At 37.5% G+C, this 26,504-nt stretch overlaps 1 protein-coding gene across 1 annotated transcript in view; it reads left to right on the forward strand.

Moving 5' to 3' along the window:
• Positions 1-26,504, forward strand: part of CDS1 (CDP-diacylglycerol synthase 1) — a 60,407-nt gene that overhangs the window by 21,154 nt on the left and 12,749 nt on the right. The window contains exons 4-7 of the mRNA XM_025887619.2: positions 6,124-6,221; positions 8,707-8,846; positions 24,070-24,128; positions 25,683-25,765. Of these exons, the coding sequence (XP_025743404.1) occupies positions 6,124-6,221; positions 8,707-8,846; positions 24,070-24,128; positions 25,683-25,765 (380 nt within the window). The remainder of the gene's footprint in view (positions 1-6,123; positions 6,222-8,706; positions 8,847-24,069; positions 24,129-25,682; positions 25,766-26,504) is intronic.

Consider the following 26,504-nt stretch of genomic DNA (forward strand, 5'->3'; position numbering starts at 1 on the left):
TCTTTCGCACTCACCACCCAGATCTCTGGCTGCTCTTGCCCACTTAGATGCTTATCTGTCTGACCTGTCTGCTCCCCTCCACGCTCAGTCCCGTTCACAGTGACGAGCATGGGCAATAGGATGTGGTTTTCCTTCCAGTCTATAAAAGAATAAATTCTGAAGTGAAATTAGACACCATTGGGAAAAAATCCCATCACCTGCTATAAAAGCACTTACAGCAGCTCTTATTAGTGCCATAAAGCCCTTTCATGTCCTCTTTGTCCCCTCGTTAATTTTGTACTTCCTTGGGGATATCAGGGTAACAGTGGTGAATAAGAAATCACTTTCTCTGTTCTGTTAGTTTGCTGACATGAGAAAGAACTTTTTCTTACAAAGGAACAGTGGATCAGGGATAGGACCACTTTAATGAGAGGGCGGAAGATGCTGAGCCTAGAAGCCAGATTGACCAGTGTGAGCATTGTTCAATTGTGACCCCAGGGAAGAGCCCACCCCTGGTCTTCTCAGTGGGGACCCACAGAGGACGATGAGTGCCAGTGACCACCACTGGCCTCAGAATCTGGGCCTTTCAGGAGTGAGTGTGTGCGGAGCACTTTTCAGTGCTGTGTGCTGAGTGGCGGGCCAGGGGGCCAAGGGACTGGGTAATGGCAGACAGCTCGGTGAGGCTTGGTGGAGGAGGTGACCTTTCAGGGGACCTGAGGGCATATCGGGGTGGAGGGAGCACTGTGAGCGAAGGTCTGAATGGCTGGATGTGTCAGGAAAAGGCGGGCGATGCCCTTCCCCTGGAGCACAGGGCCTTTGAACTTGGGAAAATAATTGGGGATCAGATTCTGGAGAGCCTTGCAATACTATGTGAAAAAGCTTGGGATTTATTTATAAAGCACTGGGGAGCCGTTGAAAATATTGGGGATCATTTATTATTTGCTTTAGAAGGTACTTTTGAGCTAAGACATTCAAAGAACATGAGCATCCTCAATACACGGACTCATGCCAGCTTGGTGGGCTTCCTGTGAGAAAGTTACATTGTTCTCCAGACTTAACTGTTTGATGTGGTAACTCAGGCCAGAATTTATGTGTAAAGGCTAATTTTTAATCACTCATTTATGAGGAAATTCAAAACACTTTTAAAGACATCCTTGCACATTTGGATTCTGATTTTTAAAAAGAGAGCTATAAGCATACCTAAAGTGCTTGGGCTTTCTTGTTCATTTTTTCTACCATGAGAGGAAAATATCATTTTATTACAAGTTCTTCCTTTCATTGGTGAGCTTAATCAGCAAACAATATTAAAGATCTAGTTAAAGTGGGGGCGCCTGGGTGGCTCAGATGGTTAAGCATCTGCCTTCGGCTCAGGTCATGATCCCGGGATCCTGGGATCAAGTCCCGCATCGGGCTCCCTGCTCAGTGGGGAGCCTGCTTCTCCCTCTCCCTCTGCTGCTCCGCCTGCTTGTGCGCTCTCTCTCTCTCTGTGTGTGTGTCAAATAAATAAAATCTTAAAAGAAAAGATCTAGTGAAATAGATTTGAACTTAATTGATCTTATTTAAGTTTATTGCACTGTGTGCACACACATGCATGCACAGGGGTACACATACATACATAGGTTGTATTTATAATTCATGTTAAGGAAATGTGGATGGATTTACACATATGCACACACTGTTGGTACTCAAATGATATTACTTTTATGTGTTTTAAAGTCCTACTTATATTCATATCCCTAACTAGGTCATTTATATTTTGAGAAGTATGCATCATTTCTAGCTTGCATGTGCCCTACAATATTAGCACTCATAAATGACTAATTCAAGAGCGTTTTATTAAAAACTTATTTCTAGGAAATGAAAGCTACTACTTTAAATTGGAACTCATAATATGAGAATGAATAATAAAATGTTCCTTAAAAGGAGCTTTTTTCCCTTAGCCTGCTACTTAAAATACTTTTTTAGTTGTTGCATTCATAACTTGCAATCATACTTTCTACGTGATGGAGATACTAAAGTATAATTTGACTTAAAGGCAGATAGTATAAGAGGTTCCGCCCTCATCTTCTTGGAAACTCCTCTAAGTTTTTATTCACATTATATGATTCAGTTTTAAATAGTTTATTTTTTCACATGTGAGAGTTATACAAGAGTGCTAAAATTACTTTGGGAAATTGATAATTTTTTGAAGATCACCCCAACCCTATCATCAACTACCAAAACCCAATTAATACTGCTATTTAATATATTTTCTTTTATCCCTTTTTTATGTTTTAAAAATCATAGTTGTAATCATGTGATTAGACTTTTGTATCCTGCTTTTTAAACTAAATATTATAGTGAGTGTTTTGTGTTGTTCCACCATCGTTAAAACCATCGGCTTCATTTAAAAACATTTTTTTTTTTAGGGGCGCCTGGTGGCTCAGTCGTTAAGCGTCTGCCTTTGGCTCAGGTCATGATCTCGGGGTCCTGGGATAGAGCCCTGCATCGGACTCCCTGCTCAGCAGAGTGTCTGCCTCTCCGTCTCCCTCTGCCCCTCCCCCACCTGCTCGTGCTCGCTCTCTCTCAAATAAATAAATAAAATCTTTCTTTTATTTTCTTTTTTATTTTTTAAAAGATTTTATTTATTTGACAGAGAGAGACACAGCGAGAGAGGAAACACAAGCAGGGGGAGTGGGAGAGGGAGAAGCAGGCCTCCCGCGGAGCAGGGAGCCTGATGCGGGGCTCGATCCCAGGACCCTGAGATCATGACCTGAGCCGAAGACAGACGCTTAACGATTGAGCCACCCAGGCACCCCATAAATAAAATCTTTAAAAGAGAGAGCATGCATGTGTGCTAGGGAGCAGGTGGAGGAGCGGGGAGAGAATCTGAAGCACACCTCTCACTCAGCTCGGAGCCAGATGTGGGGCTCCATCTTACCACTGTGAAATCATAACATGAACCGAAACCAGGAGTCGGACCCTTAACCCACTGAGCCACCCAGGCACCGCCCGCCACCCCATCAACTTTAATACTTTCATGGACTCAGTGGAGTGAAATGCATCATAAGTTATGAACTACCGTGTTATTTTCAGACATATAGGCTATGTTTTGGTATTTCTTTATGGTGAATAACACTATCCTGAACATACTAGAATGTAAAGATTTTTCATATGCAGGATTATTTTCTTTAAATAGATTCCCAAAGTGGAAATAGGCAGTTTTATTTGGATAACCCATAGATACCATAGTCAAACTCAACATATCCAAATCTGAATTCTGTTCCATCCCCAGTCATTCTGCATAAATCTGTCTACTTTCCCCAAAGCCTTCCCTGGTCTTATTCCATGTTCCCCTGTCACCCTTAGCCCCCCAATTTCCTCAACCCCCAAAATCCAGCCAGTTCTATCTCCTCGATGTGTTACTCCTTACACCACCCCCCTCTGCCACTGGCCCAGTTGAAGATTCATCTGCACTCGACCAGATGGTGGTATCTTGCCTGCCTTCCTGTCTCTACTCTTGCTGCCTCTCCAGTCCATTCTTTCCACCTCTCTTATCCCCCACACGTACACTGGATCATGTCCTTTAGTGATCAGCACGAACTCCTTTTTTTTTTTTTTTAAGATTTTATTTATTTGTCAGAGAGGGAGAGAGCACAAGCAGAGGGGAGCGGCAGGCAGAGGGAGAAGCAGGCTTCCCACGGAGCAGGGAGCCCGATGTGGGGCTCGACCCCAGGACCCTGGGATCATGGGCTGAGCCGAAGGCAGACAGTGAACCGACTGAGCCACCCCGGTGTCCCCAGCACGAACTCTGGTGTAGTCCTTTGTACCGTGTGCTGTGATTCTGTGACCAGGCTTGTCTCTCTCTGCTTCTCACCTCCACCTTTGTGTCTCAGCAACTCTGAACTACTGGTAGCGCCCTAACATGCCTCTCCCTCTCCTGTATCTGTGATCCTTTGTACCCTTCTTCTCTCTGCCAGCTGCAGCCTGTTGCCAGTGCCTGGCACAGGTGTTCTGCTTGGCCATGCTTACATCCATGTGCCTGTTTCCAGCTGTCCTCCCTGACGGACTAGCCCTCTCTGAAGACACATGTCCTGTATTATTTCTCCGAATCCTCCTCGGTAACTAGCAGAGGAGGCATTTACGTACTGCTTGTTGTTTTTAAGGCTCTTAACACATTCATCGGGCCAACAGAGTCCTACCAATGTGCATTGCTACCAGTATGGATGGCCTGGAATATCAGATTCTGTGTGATCACCCAGCCTGGAAGATATACATATATTTTAACGATTTTAGCTCTGTTGATTTGAATCCCTTGTTTTCTCTTTTCCCAGTAGCGCTATATTGATTCTACTTGCAAACTGTAGTTGACAGTCATAAATATATATGTGTGTGCTATTAAAAGTAGTGTTTTCCCCCTTCAGTAAAATACCATGTAAAGTGCTAATGGTTGTTCTTGAGCAAATGTGTTCATTTAGCAAATAGAAATTGCATCAGTGCATCTGATATTTTAAAAGCCTTTGGTTCTATAAGTAGCATGGCTTTGCCATTTTATTTTAACATCTAGCACTGTCCCCATTCTGTGATTGTTTTAAAAAATGACTTTTGACATATTCAAAGCTTATTTGAAAGACACTATTTGAATTTCTTGTCTTTATGTTATAAAGCAGTAATGACTTTTTCTTAAAACTATAGTAGTTTGGCCTAATATTTTCTTATCATGTGGCTGAGGGAACACAATTACTTTAGGTATGTGAGTGGACATGTAAATACAACTTAAGAATATCCTGAACAGTAGCTTTGGGAAAGCTAATTTGTGGAGAGCTTAAAAAGAAATATGAAAGTATATTCTTGGGCAGAGTTTGGTAAGATTTTTAAGTAAAGAAGCAGGTAAAAATATTTTAGGCTTTAAGGAACCACATATTTCTCTGTCACATCATGTTTGGGTTTTGTTTTTAACTTTTTAAAAAAATATAAAATCCATTCTTAGCTGCAGAGCTATACAAGACCAAGCCCTTGGGTATACTCTCTAGAGGTTGAAATAGTTAGTCTATTATATTCACAAAGATTTTAATTTCTTGGTTCATGGTAATAAGTGTTCAACTTGCCACTTGCTCTTTAAGTCTTGGAATTGACTTAAGCCAAGCATTGAATATGTTGCTACATCCTCAGGGATTACCTATACTCAAGTTGGTGGTGGATACAACAGCGTGAAGGACTGCTAAGTAGACCATCAAAAAAGGATTCATAAATATTAACCCATTTTTTTTAAAGATTTTATTTATTTGAGAGAGAGCAAGAGAGAGCACGAGTGGGGGTGGGAGGGCCAGAGGGAGAGAGAGAAGTAGACTCCCTGCTGAGCAGGGACCCCCCCGAGGTGGGGCTCGACCCCGGGACTCCTGGATCATAATCTGAGCTGAAGGCAGTCGCTTAACCCACTGAGCCACCCAGGCGCCCCTAACCCATTTATTATGAATGTACATAGGACACTGTGCAAACGAAACTGCATAGAATCACTTAACTGACTGAAGTGGCTGCAAATGTAGAAGGCTGTTTTATAATTTGCCAGTGTGGCACCACTTGGACTGATGAGGGATGTATGTAGCTGGCTATGTGAGAGTTGGCACTGCTGGAAGTATGAAGACATCATGCCCAAACCCTGCTGGGTGACAGGGGAAAGGTGTTTTAATCATGTGTTCTGACAGTATCTTTATCCTTGGAAAGTATACCAGGATGTATGGTTAAATATATATAAGCAAACTGGCACATTCAATCGTTTTCCTAGGCCAACTAAAGAAACAAAATGCACAAAAAGATCGTCCGTCTTAAGAAGGACGGACTCAAGAAATGAAGTAGTAATGAGGGATAAAGCCTAGTCTGTGACCAACCAGACTGTATCCCTCAAACTTTAAGCTACAGTGCCCCCTCCTATCCCAGGAAGGAGCTCTCACTTTTTGGATAAAACATTGATTTGCTTACCCCTTTGAAATATCACTTGATTGTAGAAGCATTGACTACTCAATTTTTGCTACCGACATTTAGAATAATTAAAAATGGGTAAGCTAAAGATTTTTAAAATACATGTGATAACAAACTGCATATTAAATGATGAAGCACAAATGTAAACACTGAGAGATGTATGTAAATGTGTTCTCTTGGCTTCAGGTTCTAGGCATCCAAGTGAAATGCTTCCATGAAATTATCACAATAGGTTATAGAGTCTATCGCTCTTACGACCTGCCATGGTTTAGAACATTAAGCTGGTAAGTAATTTAAAACTCTTTCAGATGTGAAAATATGACTTTTCTAGAGTTTGTAAAGGAAGCATCCTGATCAGTCAGTATCACCCAATTGACTGTATAGATTGATTTTTGGAGGAAGATAAATAAAAAGGATGCAATTGGATTTTGAAAAGAAGAAAATCACCTTGAAGTCCCCCGTCCCAATACAACTATTCGTGTGTCATCCTTCAGTCTTTGTACAGATACTTCATATCTGTGTATAGTCATATATACAGTTGTCCTCTTTAAAAAAAACATTATATCGGACACATGTTTATGTTCTTTACAATTAGAATTTTAACACAGTTTCGTTTTATAGAATGTTAGAAATATGTGTGATCTTTTGCTTTATTTTTCCTCAGTTGACCTGAGACCACACACAAAATTAGATTATCTCTACAAAAAGTGAAAGATGAGATATGAAAATAGTTGTGGGTTTTCTGTTCTGTTTCTCTTGAGTGATCAGTGGTTTGTTGAAGGGGAGGACAGCCCAGGCTGAATATCTGTCTCCCTCCCACCCTCCATGGCCCACCTCCCTGCAGGCCCTGGGGGCTGGGCAGGGCAGTGAGAGGAGAGATGACTCCACCTTTGTTGTTCCTGGTTTGATCTTGTGTTCAGGCCTTGGGCCCCATGACAGGCTGCATGGAGGGCAGTCAGAGGGAAGAGTAAGACTCTCTGAGGGGACTTAAGGCAGCCTTGTAAATAGCACTGGCAGTTACCAGCCCATGAAATATTGTATGGGTACAAATGCATGTAAAAATTAGTTTTAAAAAAAGTCATGTGATTTTAATATTTAAAGTTTCATTTATCTTTTTACAACTTTTCAGGTATAATTCTTAGTTATCAAGACCTTGACCAGGAAACATATAATATGATTGTTCATAATTGACCTAACTGGCCATGCCTTTGAATATAGGTATTTGATTAGTATCAGCCAGAGGGTCCAGTGTCTTAAGAAATCAAATGTATACCTTTGGGGTTTAGAGTGGTCAAAAAATAGTTTCTTGGTTTTGGTAATAGCTAATTTTTCCTTATAGCAGGTTTTTTCATGAAGGGCAAAATTATGGGAAATGTTAGGTAGAGTAAGCAGGTGGAGAATAATTAACTGCTAAACCATGCAGGAGTGATTGATTCTAAGTGTAGGGGAAAAAAAGGCAGGTCGGGATGGGCTCCAGTGATTGTAGGAGTCTTTATGGAGAAGGTGAGAAACAAACTATCACTTGAAATAAAGACAAGTTTTGGATAGAGAAGTGTTCTGCATTGGTGAAGCTGCACCCATCAGGTTCTAGATAGGGGACTGAGGAGGCACGTGCCACAGATGGAGACACATTCCTGGCTCTCCTGAGCAGAATAGTGGGCAAAAAGTTGGGCTGGTGGGCTAGAGTAGGCCTTGATAGCCTTACAGAGGAGTCAAAGACAGTTTCCATTGTAGGAGAATAGAAAATGGTAATGCAGCTGATAGAAGTGAGAATACTTTGAAAACACTGGGGGCTGATTCCATTCATGACAACTAGAAGGGAAATCCCTCCTTTCCCCCTCTGCTGTCCTGGCCACCTGGGACGCTGCCCTTCAAAGGATGAGGCACAGAGGAGCTCTGAAGCAGTGTTTCTCAGCCTTTTTTCCTGGCTCACACAAGCTGCCATCAGCAAAATGTCCTGGGTTCAACCCTCCCCTGGGTGGAAAAGACATACCAGAGCTGGGTGGAGGGACAGCTGATTGACACAGTTTTAAAAAGTTGCTCTTAAGAGATTTTTACCTGCTGCTTGCTCCCATCCCCCACCATTACCTCTTAAGCATCACTGTGCCTCTGGAGTCCATCTGGAACATGCAGGAGAGGGAGAAGGACACCAGTATGCGCAGGGCAGGGCGGGGAGAGGGAGAAAGACACCAGTATGCGCAGGGCAGGGCGGGGAGAGGTCAGAGGTTGAATTACCTCTTCCTGCTTTCTCTGTTGATCTTCCTTAGGGCAGGGGGGAATTTGGCATAGGATCTCCACTATTAAAAAGCTCTGCTCCAGAGCTGTGAGTAGTTGGGAGTGAATTTTCATTATAAACAGTACTGAGTGTGTGTGTGTGTGTGTGTGTGTGTGTGTGTGTATCTGTGAGAGAAAGAATGTGTGTGTTTGTATATGTGTAGTGTTTTTTACGTTGTTTCCCAATTATCTGTCTCTTAGACTTTGACTTAAGGGGGGAAAAAGAGAGAGAGAAAGAAAGAAAGAAAAAAAAAAAAAAGAAGATTTTGACCTAAGTAGAGGCATGAGGTATATTTGGTAAATTTTTGTTGACTGATACATTTGAAATTAAGTTTAAAAGCAGAAAAACATGTTTTGATGGAATATCCTGAGCCTGTCTACTGAATTTGGTTTATGTTGTTTGTGTCATCATCAAAATGTAGAGAATAGTTTTGTTGAGTTTGAGAGGGAAAAAAGGCTTCAAGTATAAAAAAGCTAATTGTTTTTAAATTATAGGTACTTTCTACTATGTGTAAACTACTTCTTCTATGGAGAGACTGTAGCAGATTATTTTGCTACATTTGTTCAAAGAGAAGAGCAACTTCAGTTCCTCATTCGCTACCATAGATTTATATCATTTGCTCTCTATCTGGCAGGTAAGGAAAATAGTACTGATATGTAGCTAGTATATTTTACATGTTTATTTTTGCTCACATGATTTAAATTTGTAACATCCTTTATTTGTTACATTTTAACCCAGCTTCTCTTTTTATTTGTCCCATGTATAAAGGTGTTTCTCTCACTGTGGTTTAAGTAATGATTACTCCCTAATGTGACTAATAAAAGTACATTACTTGTTTAATAGTTGACAGATTTCAAAATTTTCTTTGGAAATTGTAGTAAAGAAACTTTTAAATATATGGATTTATTGTTAACCAAGTATAATTTACAAAGAAATTTTTACATATATATTGCTTTATTTCTACCCAGGAAATAGTGTTCATATAGAATTTATCAGGGTATTTAGTTTTGCTGACATGGTTTATTATATATTCTTTGTATACATTTATATATATGTGTGTGTGTGTGTGTGTGTATACACACACACACACATCTGTTTATAGTATACTTTATCTATTTTTATGATTTTATTTTTAAAGATTGTATTTATTTATTTTAGAGAGGAAGAGAGAGTGAGAGCAGGGGGAGGGACAGAGAAGGAGGGAGGGAGGGAATCTCAAGCAGACTCCCCATTGAGCATGGAGCCCAACTCAGGGCTTGATCTCATGACCCTGAGATCATGACCTAATCCGAAATCAAGAATTGGACACTTAACTGACTGAGCCACCCAGGTGCCCCCAATATTTTTCATTTTAAAGGAGGATATGAAGTTGAGTTTTTCCTTTAGCTCTTAATAGTTACTGTTTTAGCTCTTAAGAGTTTTTCAATAAATAAATTCTTCTTAGTACAGTTTTGGAAACTGAACACAATACGGGTGACTCTTTTCCATTTCTCATTAAACTAGAAATACACAGAGTGTATGGGAAATACATCGGGTCCTCTAGAAGTATGTCATTTTATTCAGTTGTTGTGTTCTTCATGGTGCCCCTGCTTTAATAAAGCCTTCTTCAGATCCTGGTCTTGATTTTGTTTCTGAATCTAGAAAGTCAGAAAGTGAAGCACAATCTTAAATGATGATAGTAATTTTCAAAGAATCATTTTTGGGGGTAGGAGGAACCTATATTTTTTAAAGAGTTTTCCTCTTTTTACATTCAGGGTTTTTTTTTTGCGTGTGTGTGTAGTCCAGTTTTCTGAGTCTGTTACTATGTTTTTAAAAGTTATTAGTAAGGCATCTAAAGAAAGTACATTCTTGGGAAGAGATACTGAAAGGTATTTCTGATCTTTCAAGGTAATAAGAAATTACTCAGTTTAGGTAGTCATTCAGTTTTAAATTTGAATCAGTGTAGAAGAATCATGATGATAGATTAATGATGACCGGTAACAGCTAAAATTTGGAGAGAAAAACACTTGACTCTGATTCTGTGTTTATCAAAGCACATTTGTGACAGTTTTCGTTCTTGGTGGATTCGAGTGGTTTACCACACTTACCAAACCAACAGGGTTTGATTTGCATTGTTAAATGTAAAGTAGATTTTGGGATGGATTCCTTACTGTTACAGGAGAGAAGAATACAGTGCCTTCTCACTTTATATATAGACTGGCAAGACTTTATTGGTATTTTGAATTTTAAAAAGAATTATCAGCAAGAAAAGTGCCTATAGTAGCTTCTGCTGCTGAACCCAACAATTTTACATTATTTCATAAGATCATTCTTGTAAGTGCTGAATAACAAAATTATGATTAATGAAAATATAAATCATTTGTAGCATTAATATATGTCCATTTAAAAAATCAGTTTTAAAAGAGTGTAAACAACAACCTGCCTCCCACCACTTACAGATTTTTTCCCCCATTTTTCTAAGTAATATGCCCATTTCTTAATTTAAATTAGGAGGCATTACCTACTGACTTCCTGCCACAGTTTGTTATTGTCGTTGTTGACATTGTTAAAAAGGTGCTGAAAAATATCACTTCCTGGAGAACCAAATAATGTGATTGCATTTCTCTTCTTACACAACTTGTTGTTTTTCCTGAACTTAGTAACTGCTTCACCTTCTCCTTTCCACATCTATAAATTTCCATGTAGGAATCCTTAATTTCTCTTCTGGGTCTATTCAATGTGTATTGGTAGTTTTTTTCCAATTTTCACACAAATCAGTGTATCAGTTTCTTTTTTTACCTTGAGACCTCTGTCCTAGAAACTCTGTAGTCCTGTCACATTTGGACTGAGTCCTGCATCTTCCAGTTTCTGGGTATACATCCTTATTTTGCTGAAGCATGGCCTCCAATAGTTTTCTATGAAATGTGCTTGGAAGGTAAATGTTTTATGTTCATACATTTCTAAAAATATTCTCACAGTTGACTGCTTTGGCTAGACCTTGCACTCATTATTAGTAGACTTTTACTTAGTGCTCTAGTCTAGGAGTCTAGGTCCTACCCTGGCCTTCCACTGAGTCTTTTCAGTTCAGTTTTCTCTAGAAGATACTGCCAGTCCCTGATTTCTCAGGTCTGCTAAAAGTTATCCCGTCTGTTTTCAGCTTGCAATTTCGTAGTCATGCCTCTTCTGTTTTCCTTGACATTTCTTCAGTTTTCTTCGCTCTGTGGGTTTTCACCTTAATTTATTTCTTTCTCTTTTTTTCAAGTAGTCTCCATACCCAGCACGGGACTTGAACTTGCAACCCTGAGATCAAGAGTCACATGCTGTAGTGACTGAGCCAGCCAGGCGTCCCCTCAGCTTAATTTCATTTAATGTTAGTTTAGTGGACTGTCAGGACAAAATAGAAGTAAATTCATGTGATCAACCTGCATTTTAAGGCCCTGAAATCCTTAACTAGTTTTTCTACTTTTCCCTTGGCTTAAAACAGTTTATTCTGTTTCTCTCCTGATCCCACGGATTGGCTTGGCTTCACCGGGCAGCTCTAACTTAGTACCTCTCTTACGATTGCAGTCAGATGGAGGTAGTGCTCGTCGTTTGGGTCTTGAGTGAGCTGGGTGTCCGAGGTGGCTCGCTCACGGCCGCAGTCTGTGCTGGCTGCTGACCTGAACACGCACGTCTGGCCTCTCCTTGGGCACCATGGCTGGGTTCTGAACAGGGAGTGTGCCAAAAGCCAAGTGCTTCAAGAGTCCTTAGGTAGGTTGTGTTTTCTTTTGTTTTCACTAGATTTGAAAGTTAAAAACCTAATACATGCCCATAGTAAAAATCTGGACTAAAATGCAATTTTCAGTGAAATCCCCCTCCTGCCTCAGAGCCTTATTTATAATCTCCAGGGGCTGGCCACTACTACTGCAGAAAGTTTCTGAGTATTCAAGCTTATGTGTTTACATCCTCTCCACCCTCATTTTTTTTTAATACAAATGAGAACAGACTATTCTGTACCTGTTTTTCTTTTCCCACTTAATGCAGTTTATGGATGGTTTTATATCAGCACATCTAAATCTCATGTTTTCATAGCTGCAGTTACATCTTTATTGATTTGCATACAGCAATACTGGAGGTAGACTGTGAGAAAATAAGGTGATTACTATTTCCTTTTCTTACTTTCCCTTTGGGATTTGCTACAACTAATATTTGAAAATAATTTCCCTGTTGAATGGGTAAAGGCAATGGAATTTATTTTCTTTGTTTTATTTTACACATGATATATACCCTAATTTTTAGTAATTGTTTGCATCATACCCTAAACTTTCCAACTGTTTTTCTAAAGTAAAATCAATATTTCTTCTTTTTTTTCTAATTTCTGTCATAGAAATAGCTTACTGCTTACTTAGTATTTTAGGCTATTGGAACCATAAAAGCTCATTGCAAGTCATCAGTGTCATTTTTTCAGCAAACGTATGAGTGTTTTCCAAATGCTAGGTACCGTGAATGGTATTGAGGACAGAGAGGGAAACAAAGCTGATAGCATGCCTTCCGGGGTCTTGAAACTGGTGGGACACTGAGTCCCCTCATGCACTGCTGCAATGTGAACAAGGACCTGTGAGTGCATGAAGGGTGAGGAGGACTCCGCTCTGCAGGAGAACATTGAAGGCCGTTGAGAAGAGATGCAGGTGTCACAAAAGTAAAGAACAAGTAGGCATTTGCTAGGTAGATAGTGGGAAAAGGCATTCCAGGCAGAGGAAGCAGCTGTGCAAGTCTTGGAAATGAGAAAGGACTGCATGTTCAGGGCTGGGAACAGGCACTGAAGGCTGGAAAGGGGGAGCCAGGAGCCACATCTTGAGAAGCATGTCAAATTCTGCTGTGAAAATCTTTGGAATTCTTTTTGTAAAACAATATCCAAAAAGTCCTTTCAGAATTTTAGTTCAGCAGTCAGATGACTTTGGAAGGTATAGGTCTTAGCAGATGTAAACAGCAGAGATAGCCCAAGCTATTTCATTGATAAGGAATTTTATTAAAATAGAATGCAGGTATCTCCAGGTCTGATCCCCTCGCCATGGCCCACGAGACTAAATGACTTGACTAATATCATACAGAACGACTCAGTGACAAAGACCCAGAAAGTCATTCTGATATTTAGATAATTTTGTTGTAAAACGAATTTGCCTGATAGCAAAAGAGAAAATCAGTGAGACTGAAAGTTATTAATAAGGCAAACATTTTCTCTAGGGTCTAGATATATTTTTATATGTGCTGCCAAAGCGAGCACTAGTCTAGATATATTTTTAAAAGATCTTGGTGATTTGGATTTGAGGCTCTTTAGGAACCAGAGCAGTCATGTGATTACAAATGAGTAGTGTTGAGTGAATAAGCTTAAGGTGTTTGACTTTTTTTTTTTTTTTAAGATTTTATTTATTTATTTGACAGAGAGAGAGCAAGAGCAGGAACACAAGCAGGGGGAATGGGAGGAGAAGCGGGCTTCCCTCGGAGCAGGGAGCCCGACACGGGGCTCGATCCCAGAACCCTGTGATCATGACCTGAGCTGAAGGCAGATGCTTAATGACTGAGCCACCCAGGCGCCCCAAGATGTTTGACTCTTAATATCATCACCTTAACATCTCATTAGCCGACCAGTGATGTGCATATTGTTTTTTGTTTTTTTTTTTTTTTTTTTTTGCTTGTATGTATGCATGGCTATTTTGATTTTTAGAAAAACCCTTAAGGTGGGACACCTGGGTGGCTCAGTCAGTTAAGTGTCTGCCTTTGGCTTAGGTCATGATCTCAGGGTCTTGGGATCGAGTCCTGCATTGGGCTCCCTGCTTAGTGGGGAAGCTCCACTTCCCCTGCTTGTGCTCTCTCTCTCTGACAAAAAATAAAATCTTAAAAAAAAATAAAAAATAAAAGCCCTTAAGGAAAAGGTATGACTTGAATACTTTGAATTTGAGAAAATCAATGGATATATAAAATTAAATTTAGCTAAAATTAAGGCATAATTAAGAATTTTTTCTCCAAACATCCTGGATATTATCTCAAAGGATATTGATGAAATCTTTAGAAAGATGTCACAAATAACTGCTCACAGAAGACTCTACCTCCAGAACCATTTACAGTTTTGGAGTAAAGACTATTAGAGGGGCACCTGGGTGGCTCAGTTGTTTAGGTGTCTGCCTTCAGCTCAGGTCATGATCCCAGGGTCTTGGGATTGAGCCCTGCATCGGGCTCCCTGCTCAGCGGGAAGCCTGCTTCTCCCTTCCCTCTGCTGCTCCCCCTGCTTGTTCTTACTCTTGCTCTATTTCAAATAAATAAAGTCTTAAAAAAAAAATTATTAGAATCTGTGCACTGTGCCAGTGTTGTTCTACACTTTAAACTCAATTTGTAGGAACGCCTGGGTGGCTCAGTTGGTTAAGCGTCTGCCTTCGGCTCAAGTCATGATCTCAGGGTCTTGGGATCAAGCCCCAGGTTGGGCTCCCTGCTCGGCGGGGAGTCTGCTTCTCCCTGTCCCTCTGCCTCTCCCCACTGTTCATGCTCTCTCTCTCACTCTCTCTCAAATAAATAAATAAAATCTTAACAAAAACTCAACATGTAGATAAATAGAAAACCTTTCTTTATCTCAGCTAATATAATGGTTGGTTTGTATGATAATTTCTACAATGCAGATTCACTTAAAACTTTTTTAAAACAACTCCGTCAGAGTCTAGTCTCTCAGTAGGGGCCACATAATGCAGTGCGTGTCTGAATTCACTTAACATGACATTTGAAATGTTTTGAAAAATATAACCACATGAAAGATCAAGGAAGAGTCATTAAGCTTCAGAATTTAATCCTGGGTCCACCTTAATGTCTGTTTCTTGAATTAAGGACTACATGTGTTTATTGAATTAGTTAATCACCAATAGTAAATTTTAAAAACAACTTCATTAATTTATGCTTTCTGTCTCTTCGACTAGATTTTGAGCTCCTTGAATGGGAATGCCTGTCATATTCATTTTTTTGTATCTGCTGTATCTTTACACAATAAATATTTTTTGATTGTCCATTTTTCTTAAATTCCCTCTATCCCATCTTTTGGACTTTTGACTGTCTTCTTTCTCCTTTACTTCTCCTGACTCCTTTGGAAATCTCATTCATTTTTGTTCTTTTTGAATATGCCTCTCTTTAGTCCTTTGGGTAACTGGATCTCCTGACCTCCCTGGGAACTCTTTGGTATACTAGACAACAGGATGTACGCATCTTTGTATGACAGCACCAGGTGCAGGGCTGTGTACATAAATGGTGATCAGTAATAGCAACTAGACATAGTTACATATTAAAAACTGTATGTTAGGAAACTTTTTTAGTGAATACTTTCATTTATAATACTTAGGAAATTCCATTTTTAATTGGAAATGTAACCATACAGAGATTCTTTGTTAATTAGGAAAAAAGTAAACTATGGATCCAAATGAACAAAGTTATTCTTTCCATAGATTTGTTGAAATATAGTATAATGTATTTTTACACACTAAAATATACACATAGCTATATGGTTGTGAATGAAAAAGTAAATTTGCGTGTTTTTCAGATTATTTTTCTTTAAAAATAATATTCCTTAGATATTCTAGGAAAACACTTTATACCCTTCCCAAATTCAGAAAACTGTATTATCTTAATGTATCTAGGAGTCAGACAATTCTGTCCTTTATTAAAGCACCCCAAAAAGCTGCATGTTACTGGTGATTTAACAGTAAAATTGGATCAGGTAAAAGTAAGTAGCCAAGACTGTCCTGGATAAAATCACCATTAGTAAAATACTGAATAATTCTGCTGGTCATATTTGTTTGAAGAAATGCTTAAGGGTGAATGGTATTATATGATTTCAAAAATGAGAAAACCATACATGTGAAAGCAGTGTTTGTGAGGAGATAATTCACAGCTAATGATGTTGAGAAGTTCCCAAGGTTGTGCTGGGAGAGCCTGAGAGTCCGTTTGGATGGAAGGCATCTGTCTTGTCTCTGCTTAGCTCTTACCCCATTAGCCTCTGCACTAAGTCCAGTTTATGTTTGCCTCTGACTATGAACCAGTGGCATAAAACACAGAATTTACATTATTCTTTGAGCCACAAAATAAGTCTACCTGCTATAGAATAAAAACCTTTTAAAAGCAATAATTTTTAAAGAGGTTTTTTATGTTAGTGGTGACTTCAAAGCCATGAATTTTATGTTTTATTCTCTACCCCCTCCCAGGTTTTTTCTTTGTCTCAAGAACGTGGCGTATGCTTTCAGTTGTGCTTCCGTTTGAAAATGGTCCCATATTTCTTTTGCAGATCAGTCAGATTACACTGTAGGTGACAAATAGGAGGGGAGATAGGGTCTGGGAGTCAGTATGTATTCTCTTCTTTGGTCATTATCCTCTCCACTGACATTTCCAATTAGCCTTCAAAAAATAGCTCAAGGAAGCTGCTGGTTGATTCTTTGCTCTGGTCAGAGTAGTATCAACTGTGCTTACTCTGGTGGGTAGAATTGCCTTGGTAAATATTACTTGTATATATAAAATCTAGTATTTATTTCATATGGGATAGATTACCTGACAGTTCATTTTCTATCTTGGAGAACTCACTGTAACGATACTGCAAAACAGAATGGATGGATGCCTGTTTATCTGAAATTAAGCTTAGTTTATGCATTTGCAATATCTGCCTCTGTAAAAGAATATTTCTGTTTGGAAGTTTACTGATATATTGGGCAAAAAGTGCTTCCCATTGCCTCCCATTATTTTTGTATATGATTATTAAACTTCAATTAGGTAGAATTTTTATTTAATAAAATGTCATTGTAATAAATTTGTGGGATATAAACATAAACACAAAACAAACTTTTGCTGTTTGTAAATCTTTAAATTATTAAGAGTATTGTATTTTACTACAGTTATTATAATATGGTTCTGAGAAATTTCAAGTCACTCTTAACCTGAATCTTACTAATAATGGTTTATGGAACCACATGACTCTTGAGAGTCAATAGGAACTGAGGGTTTAACTGTTTTCTAGGCCTTATTTTTCAGTCAATTAATAAAGTCCTTTGTGCATCTTTCTTCATCTGTAAAATGAAGATAATAATAGGGATGTTGGAAGCATTAAATGAGTTGATATTTGTAAAATGCTTGGATGAGAGCCTAAAACATAAGTGTTCACTAGATGTTAGCTGCCATGTAATTATTAATTTTTGTATTATCTAGAGATTGAAACATTTTGTTCATACACTTGATGGATTGATGTAGCAAATAAGTTTTTTTTCCCATGATGACACTTGTGTTTTTTTAGTGTAGTTGACACACAATGTTACATTAGTTTCAGGTGTACAGCATAGTGATTTGACAAGTTTATACATTATGCTGTGTTCACCACAATTGTAGCTACCATCTGTCCCTGTACATTGCTATTACAGTATCATTGACTTTATTTCTTATGCGTGGCCTTTTATTCCAGTGCCTTACTCATTCCATTACTGAAAGCCTGTATCTACCACTCCCCTTCACCCATTTTGCCCATTCTCCCACCACCTCCCTTCTGTCAACTGCAATATATTCTGTATTTGTCGGTCTGGTTCTGTTTTTTGTTTATTTACTGATTTATTGGTTTTAGATTCCATGTATGAGTGAAATCATATGGTAATTGTCTTCCTCAGTCTAACTTATTTCACTTAGCATAATACTCTAGGTCCATCCATGTTGTTGTAAATGGCAAGATCTCATCCTTTTTTATGGCTGAGTAATATTCCATTGCAGATACATACATCTTCCTAATCCATTTGTCTCTTGATGGACACTTAGGTTCCTTCCGTATCTTGGCTGTTGTAAATAATGCTACAATAAACACAGGGTACATGTATCTTTTCAAATTAGTTGTCTTTGTTTGGATAGATACCCAGGAGTGGAATTACTGATTCATATGGTGTTTCTATTTTTAATTTTTTGAGGAACCTCCATACCATTTTCCACAGTGGTTGTAACAATTTATATTCTTATTAACAGTGTATGAGGGTTCCTTTTTCTCTGCATCCTTGCCAACACTTGTTATTTCTTGTCTTTTTAATTTTGGCCATTTAATGGGTATGAAATGGTATCTCATTATAGTTTTGATATCCATTTTCTTGATTTTTTAAAATTTAAATTTAATTAGTTAACATATAATGTGTTATTGGTTTCAGATGTAGAGGTCCAGTGATTCATCAGTCTTATATAATACCCAGTGCTCATTACATCACATGTCCTCCTTAATGTCCATCACCCAGTTACCCCATCCCTCCACTCCCCCTCCACTCCAGCAACCCTCAGTTTGTTTCCTGTGATTAAGAGTCTCTTATGTTTTGTCTCCTTCTCTGATTTCATCTCGTTTTATTTTTTCCTCTCTTCCCCTATGATTCTTTTGTTTCTTAAATTCCACATACCAGTGAGATCATATGATAATTGTCTTTCTCTGATTGACTTATTTCACTCAGCATAATACCCTCTAGTTCCATCCACATCATTGCAAATGGCAAGATTTCATTTTTTTGATGCCTAAGTAGTATTCCATTGTGTATATATACCACCTCTTCTTTATCCATTCATCTGTTGATGGACATCTGGGCTCTTTCCATAGTTTGGCTATTGTGGACATTGCTGCTATGAACATTGGGGTGCAGGTGCCCCTTCGGATCCCTACATTTGTATCTTTGGGGTAAATACCCAGTAGTGCAATTGCTGGTCCATAGGGTAGTTGTATTTTTAACTTTTTGAGGAACCTCCATACTGTTTTCCAGAGGGGCTGCACCAGCTTGCATTCCCACCAATGGTGTAGGAGGGTTCCCCTTTCTCCACATCCTCGCCAACATCTGTCGTTTCCTGACTTGTTCATTTTAGCCATTCTGACTGGTGTGAGGTGGTATCTCATTTAGGTTTTGATTTATATTTCCCTGATGTCGAGTGATGTTGAGCACTTTTTCCTGTGTCTGTTGGCCATTTGGATGTCTTCTTTGGAGAAATGTCTGTTCATGTCTTCTGCCCATTTCTTGATTGGACTGTGTGTTCTTTAAGTGTTGTGTTTGATAAGTTCTTTATAGATTTTGGATACTAGCCCTTTATCTGCTAAGACATTTGCAAATATCTTCTCCCATTCTGTCAGTTGTCTTTTGGTTTTGTCAACTGTTTCCTCCATTTCCCTGATGATTAGTGATGTTGAGCATCTTTTCATGCTTACCATCTGTATGTCTTCTTTGGAAAATGTGTATTCAGGTCCTCTGCCCATTTTTAAATTAGATTTTTTTTTGGTGTTGAGTTATAGAAGTTCTTTATGTATTTTGGATATTCATCCTTTATTGGATACATCATTTGCAAATGTCTTCTCCCATTTATTAGATTGCTTTTTGTTTCGTTAATGGTTTCCTTTGCTGTACAAAAGCTTTTAATTTTAAGGTAGTCTCAATGGTTTATTTTTGTTTGCCTTAGGAGACACATCTAGAAAAACGTTGATGTGGCTGATGTCAAGAGAAATTACTGCCTGTGCTCTCTTCTAGGATTTTTATGGTTTCAGGTCTCACATTTAAGTCTTAAATCCATTTTGAGTTTATTTTTGTGTATGGTGTTAAGAAGTGGTCCAGTTTCTTTTGCATGTAGCTGTCCAGTTTTTCCAGCACCATTTATTGAAGAGACTATCTTTATCCCATTTTATATTCTTGCCTCCTTTGTCATAGATTAATTGACCATTAATCATGGGTTTATTTATGGGGTCTCTGTTCCATTGATCTATGTGTCTTTTTGTGTCTGTATTATACTGTTTTGGTTACTACAGTTTTGTAGTATATCTTAAAACCCAGAAGTATGATATCTCCAGCTTTTTCCCCCCTGCCTTGCTTTGGCTATTTGGGATCTTTTGAGGTTTCATACAAATTATTTGTTCTAGTTCTGTGAAAAATGCTGTGGGTATTTTGATAGGAATTGCATTGAATCTGTAGATTGCTTTGGGTAATATGGACATTTTAATAATATTATGATCCATGAGCATGGAATATCTTTCCATTTGTTTGTGTCATCTTCAGTTTTTTTTCATTAATGTTTTATAGTTTTCAGAGTCCAGGTCTTTCACCTTTTTGGTTAAGTCTATTCCTAGGTATTATTCTTTCTGGTGCAATTATAAATGATGTTGGTTTCTTAATTTCTCTTTCTGCTACCTCATTATTAGTGTGTAGAAACACTACTGATTTCTAGGTATTAATTTTGTATCCTGAAACTTTACTGAATTCATTTAAACATCTAATAGTTTTTGTGGAGTCTTTAGGATTTTCTGTGTATCATGTCCTCATCAGTTTAACTTTTACCAATATGGATGACTTTTATTTCTTTTTCTTGTCTGATTGCTGTGGCTTGGACTTCCAATACTATGTTGAATAGAAGTGGGGAGAATAGACATCCTTGTCGTGTTCTTAATCTTAGAGGAAAAGCTCTCAGTTTTTCATTGTTGAGTGTGATAGTAGCTGTGGGTTTTGTGTGTGTTTAAGTGTGTAAGTGTGTATACATACTCTAACCTCACTTAGTTGAGAGTTTTTTTTATCATGAATGGATGTTGGGTTTTGTCAAATGCTTTGCAAGTATTGAGATGATCATATAATGTTTATACTTCATTTTGTTGATGGTGGTGTATCACATTGATTTTGGATATTGAATCATGCTTGCATTTCTGGAATAAATCCCACTTGATCCTGGTGAATGATGTTTTTAGTGTATTGTTGTCCATGGTTTGCTAATATTTTGTTGAGGATTTTTGCATCCAAGTTCAGGAATATTGGCCTGTAAGTTTTGTTTTTTTTGTGGTATCTTTGTCTGGTTTTAGTATCAGAGTAATGCTGGCTTTGTAGAATATATTTGGAAGTTTTCCTTCTATTTTTTTGGAATAGTTTGAGGAGAATAAGTATTAATTATTTTCTGAATGTTTGGTAGAATTGACCTGTGAATCCATCTAGTCCAGGACTTTAATTTTTTGGTGGTTTTTGATTAGTGATTCAGTTTCTTTACTTGTAATCAGTTTCTTCAGATTTTCTATTTCTTCCTGATTTAATTTTAGAAGATTGTATATTTTTAGAAATTTATCCATTTCTTCTAGATTGCTCAATTTGTTGGCATATAATTTTTCATAGTAGTCTCTTGTAATCCTTTGTATTTCTGTGGTTTTAGTTGTTATCGCTCTCTTATTTCTCATCTTATTTGGGTCTTTTTTCTTGATGAGTCTGGCTAAGGGTTTATCAATTTTGTTTATCTTTTCAAAGAACCAGCTCTTGGTTTCATTGATTTCTTTTTTTTTCTACTGTGTTTTTTAGTTTCTGTGTCATTTATTTCTGCTCTGATCTTTATTATTTACTTTTTTTTCTACTGACCTTGGGCTTTGCTTGTTCTTTTTCTAGTTCCTTGAGATGTAAGGTTAGGTTATTTATTTGAGCTCGTCTTTCTTGAGGGAGGCCTGTACCACTATGTATTTTCTTCTTAGAACTGATTTCACTGTGTTCCAAAGATTTTAGATATTGTGTTTTCATTTTCATTTGTCTCAATGTTTTTTTTTTTCTTTGATTTCTTTCAGCCCATTAGTTGTTAGGATCATATTGTTTAGCCTTCATGTGTTTGTGTTGTTTCCATTTTTTTCCTTGTGATTTATTTCTGGTTTCATACCATTGTGATTGGAAAAGATACATGGTATGATTTCAGTCTTAAATTTATTGAGGTTTGTTTTGTGGCGTAATATGTGATCTCTTCTGGAGAGTGTTCCATGTGCACTTGAATGTGTATTCTGTTATTTTTTTAATTATTTATTTATTTTTAAAAGTGTGTTTATTTATAATCTCTACACCCAATGTGGGGCTTGAACTCACAACCCTGAGATCGAGATCACATGCTCTACCAACTGAGCCAGTCAAGCACCCCTATTCTGCCATTTTTAGATGGAATATTCTGTATGTATCTGTTATGTCCATCTGGTCCCATATGTCATTCAAAGACACTGTTTCTTTTGTTGACTTTCTGCCTAGATGATCTGTCCATTGATGTATAAGTGGTATGTTAAACTCCTCTAATATTATTGTATTACCATCAGTTTTTCCCTTATGCCCATTATTATTTGCTTTCTGCATTTAGGTGTTCTAGTGTTGGGTGTATAGTTGTTTACAATTGTTATATCTTCTTGTTGGATTGACCCCTTTATCATTATGTAAAGCCCTTCTTTATCTCTCATTAACAGTCTTTATTTTAAAGTCGACTTTGTCTAATATTAGTATTGCTGCCCTGCTTCCCCCCCCACTTCCATATCCATGGTAAATGCATTATCATCTCTTTGCTTTCAGTCGGTGTCTTTAGGTCTGAGGTGAGTGTCTTGTAAGCAGCAGGTGAATGGGTCTTGTTTCTTTATCCATTCTGCCATTGTAGGTCTTTCAGTTGGAACATTTAGGCCATTTACATTTAAAGTAATTATTGATAGATATTGCCACTTTGTTATTTGTTTCCTGATTGGTTTAGTCTTATGTCTACTTATGGCCATTTATTTTCTACTTAAGGGAGTCCCGTTAACTGTTCTTATAAGACTCCTTTATCTTTTGTTCCTGTGGTTCTTCTCTGTTCCTTCTTCTCCTGCACTCTTTCTTTGTCATTGATGAGTTTCTATAGTCTTTTGTTTGGTGTTCTCTCTTTTTATTTTTTATGTATCTATTATGGGTTTTAGGTTTGTGGTTACCATGAGATTCATATATGACATCCTAAGTAAATAGCAGTCTACATTAATTTAATGGTTATTTAAGATCAAACACATTCTTATTTAAAAAAAAAAAAAGAAAAACGTTTCTTTTCCTCCCTGCCCCCTTTTTTTATTCCCACCCCCATGTTTTATGTATATGTGATCATATTTTACATCTTTTTTTTTTTAAGGTTTTATTTATTTGAGAGAGTGTATGTGTGAGAGAGCAGGAGTGGTGGGGAGGGGCAGAAGGAGAAGCAGACTCCCCACTGAGCAGGGAGCCCAATGCAGGGCTTGATTCCAGGACCCTGGGATCATGACCTGAACTGAAGACAGACACTTAACCAACTGAGCCACCCAGGCACCCTACATCCTTTTTTTTTTTTTCCGAAGATTTATTTATTTATTTGAGAGGGAGAACGTGAGCAGGGGGAGGGGCAAAGGGAGAAGGAGAGAGAGAATCTTAGGCAGACTTCACACCCAGTGTAGAGCCTGATGTGGGGCTTGATCTCACAACCCTGAGATCATGGCCTGAGCCAAAATCAAGAGTCCGAGGCTTAACTGACTGAGCCTCCCAGGTGCCCCACATTTTTTATTCATTATTTTCTTACATCTACTTATGGCCATTTATTTTCTACTAAGGAAGTCCCGTTAACTCTTCTTGTAAGACTCCTTTATCTTTTGTTTGTCTAGGAAACTCTTTATCTTTCCTTCAAATTTAAATGATTACCTTGCCAGATAGAGTATGGCTGTAGGTTTTTTCCTTCCAGCACTTTAATTATGGCATGCCACTCCATTCTGACCTGCTAAGTTCCTGCTGAAAAATGAACTCTTACCAAATAACTTTCATTCAACTGAAATTCAGGATCTGTTTTTCTATGTCCACATATTTGCAAGGGACTAATTCACTTAATTAATGCAGGGAATGTTTATTGAATTTATACCATGGAATATATTAGGCATTTTGGAGAATACAAGATTATTTCACTCAATAAACTTCTATTTAAAATGCTTACTGTGAGTAGGAGAGGTGGCCTGTGAGTAAATTCTAAAGTATACATGGAAGTGGTACAGAAAATTGGCTTATTTGAGCTCAGTGAATCTTATGTTTTATAACAAATTGCACAACAAGCACATGTTTTTTGTTCTTAAACAGGTTTCTGCATGTTTGTGCTGAGTTTGGTGAAGAAACATTATCGTCTGCAGTTTTATATGGTCTGTATTAACCATAACTATGTATAATAAAAACGTGCTTATCTTTATTTTTTTTCTATAGTGCGAAGATCTAATCTGCTAGTTGGTGTTTTGCCTAAATATGAGGGGTATTTCAATTTTGGATGACTATTAAATACAAAAGGTTTAAGTTGTACAATTTTTGAAGATTTAAAAATTTTAACTGTTTTCAAAGTATCTATCATACTTTTCTATGGACAGTAACTATATTTATTTGTCCTTAGCCTGAGCATAGAGAGAACAGAACATACATTTTCTTGGTAGCTTTGGTTAGTTACGTAGTTAATTGCATAATTCTTTTTGCCCCAAGGTGTTTTATGCAGTTTATCATTGAAATGTGTTGAGTATTTTATGAAATTTATCACTGTGTATGATGAACTTTTCTTATTTTCTTAAAAGGTAGCTAATTATAAGATTATAAAATGGAAAATATAGTATTTAACTCTGTGAATTTGTGTATTAATAAGGCTTGTTTTGGATTTGGATATATTTCCTATTTTTTTTGCTTGCTTTTCTCCACTGAGACATTCTGCTGAGCATCATCACTGGGAAACTGTAGTATTTCTTTACGTTTCTCATTTTCCGGGATCCTAAGAGGAGAGTAAAATTATCCAGGAAAATCTAGAAACCATCAAGACAAGTTAGAGATAATAGAATCTCCTATGAAAATATAAATGGTGCCTATTGGAAAAAAATCATTTATGCATTTTGAAGCAACCAAGATAAAAGAGAATTTGACCTTTTATGCAGATAAAAATAAACTAATATATTATTTGCCAAAATGGGAAATAGGTTTATTATGAGTAAATCCAAATCTTAAGAATGTTGAACATTTTATAAATTCCAGTCAAAATTATGAGACAAATATATAGAAACTTTTTTTTTTAATTCACATTCTACTCATACTGTTGATGCTAAAAGAATTACTAAAGTGGCATCTCTCAGGCTAAATGGACCTGATGAAACACACAAGTTTGAAATTCTGAAATTGAATACTGTCATTAAATAGTACTGTAAAGGCCAACTTTCAAGTATGGAAAGCTGGTGTTTAAGGGTAACTGGTCCCTGCTGGTTTGAATTATTTGAAGGCAGAAATAACTCTTTATGGGAAAAAGTTACCATAATGAACTCCAAAAGAATAACTTTTCACATTTTTAATGCAGAATGCAGCCAGAGTAAAATGTTCCTCTCTAAATGCTGTAACACCACCATAAATTTCTCATTATCATTTTAATCTAATGATTCAAGATTATTGTATATTTTGTATATGTTTTTAAATTCAGTAGTATTTCTCAGTACTGTTAGCATTCCATTTGTGTATGAATTAAGATTGTTAAATGTCTTCGTGGTTTTAAGGTTCCAGTAGGCACCAAAATGACTATAATTTACTAATAGCATTTATTTTATACAATCCCTATCTTACAAAATTTGACCAAAAGTCATGCTAGAAATTTATGTTTCAAAATTGCTATTTTGCTCCAGGGCTGCACTGATCAGCTGTGTTCACTAATTGTTGTGTTGTTGGGCTATTAACAGTTCGCATGGACTCATGTCACTTTACTGATAACAGTTACTCAGTCACATCTTGTCATCCAAAATCTGTTTGAAGGCATGATATGGTAAGGGGACAGCATTATGCTGCTTTGTATTTGTGTCCTAGCCTTTTTAAAGCTCTTTCACATTGGACAGTGTCTTGTAGATTTCTGCTAAAATGTACTCTTTATTGTTGCTCTCTTTCACTAAAATACCTTACGAGTTTTGCTCACTATTTGACAACTGAAGACAAGCACTTTGTTAACAACTTGAAAACCCTTCTTTTTCGGGTTCCAAATAAAATGCAGGAAGTCCTCATAAAAGCTCCCCAAATTAATTACATTTTCAGGTGTTAACTACACCTTAATGTGGCTGTTTACAAAGCATAAATAGACTTTAAAAAGAAGAGTATATTATTTTTGTGGAATGCAAAAGAACATGAAAGTTTGCTTGTTAGCAAACAGTGTGCTGCCAATGTATTTTCTCTGGGTGAAAGTTGGGTAGGTTCTACTCTGCCTTTATATAGGAGTGGGTGTCCAGATTTCAGATGGAATTACTTGCTGTGTGGCAGTGACTTGAAGATTCAAAAAGCATTTTTATTAGTTTGAAATTATAAAAATTATTAGTTAAAAATAAGAGTGGAGAAAAACGATTTAAGAAATCTGACCATATTATCCCCACATTCTTTTTAAACCCATTAATTAAAATCTTTTATAGTTGGTAGGTTTTGTCAAGATAAAACCCTTCACAGCTTCATGTTTGGGTTTTTTTATACCAAGGTGTGTGTGTGTGTGTGTGTGTGTGTGTGTGTGTGTGTGTGTGTGT

The sequence above is a fragment of the Callorhinus ursinus genome, unplaced genomic scaffold (assembly GCF_003265705.2).
Source record: "Callorhinus ursinus isolate GAN/ISIS: 27379988/994484 unplaced genomic scaffold, GSC_fseal_2.0 scaffold4, whole genome shotgun sequence".
NCBI lineage: Eukaryota > Metazoa > Chordata > Mammalia > Carnivora > Otariidae > Callorhinus > Callorhinus ursinus.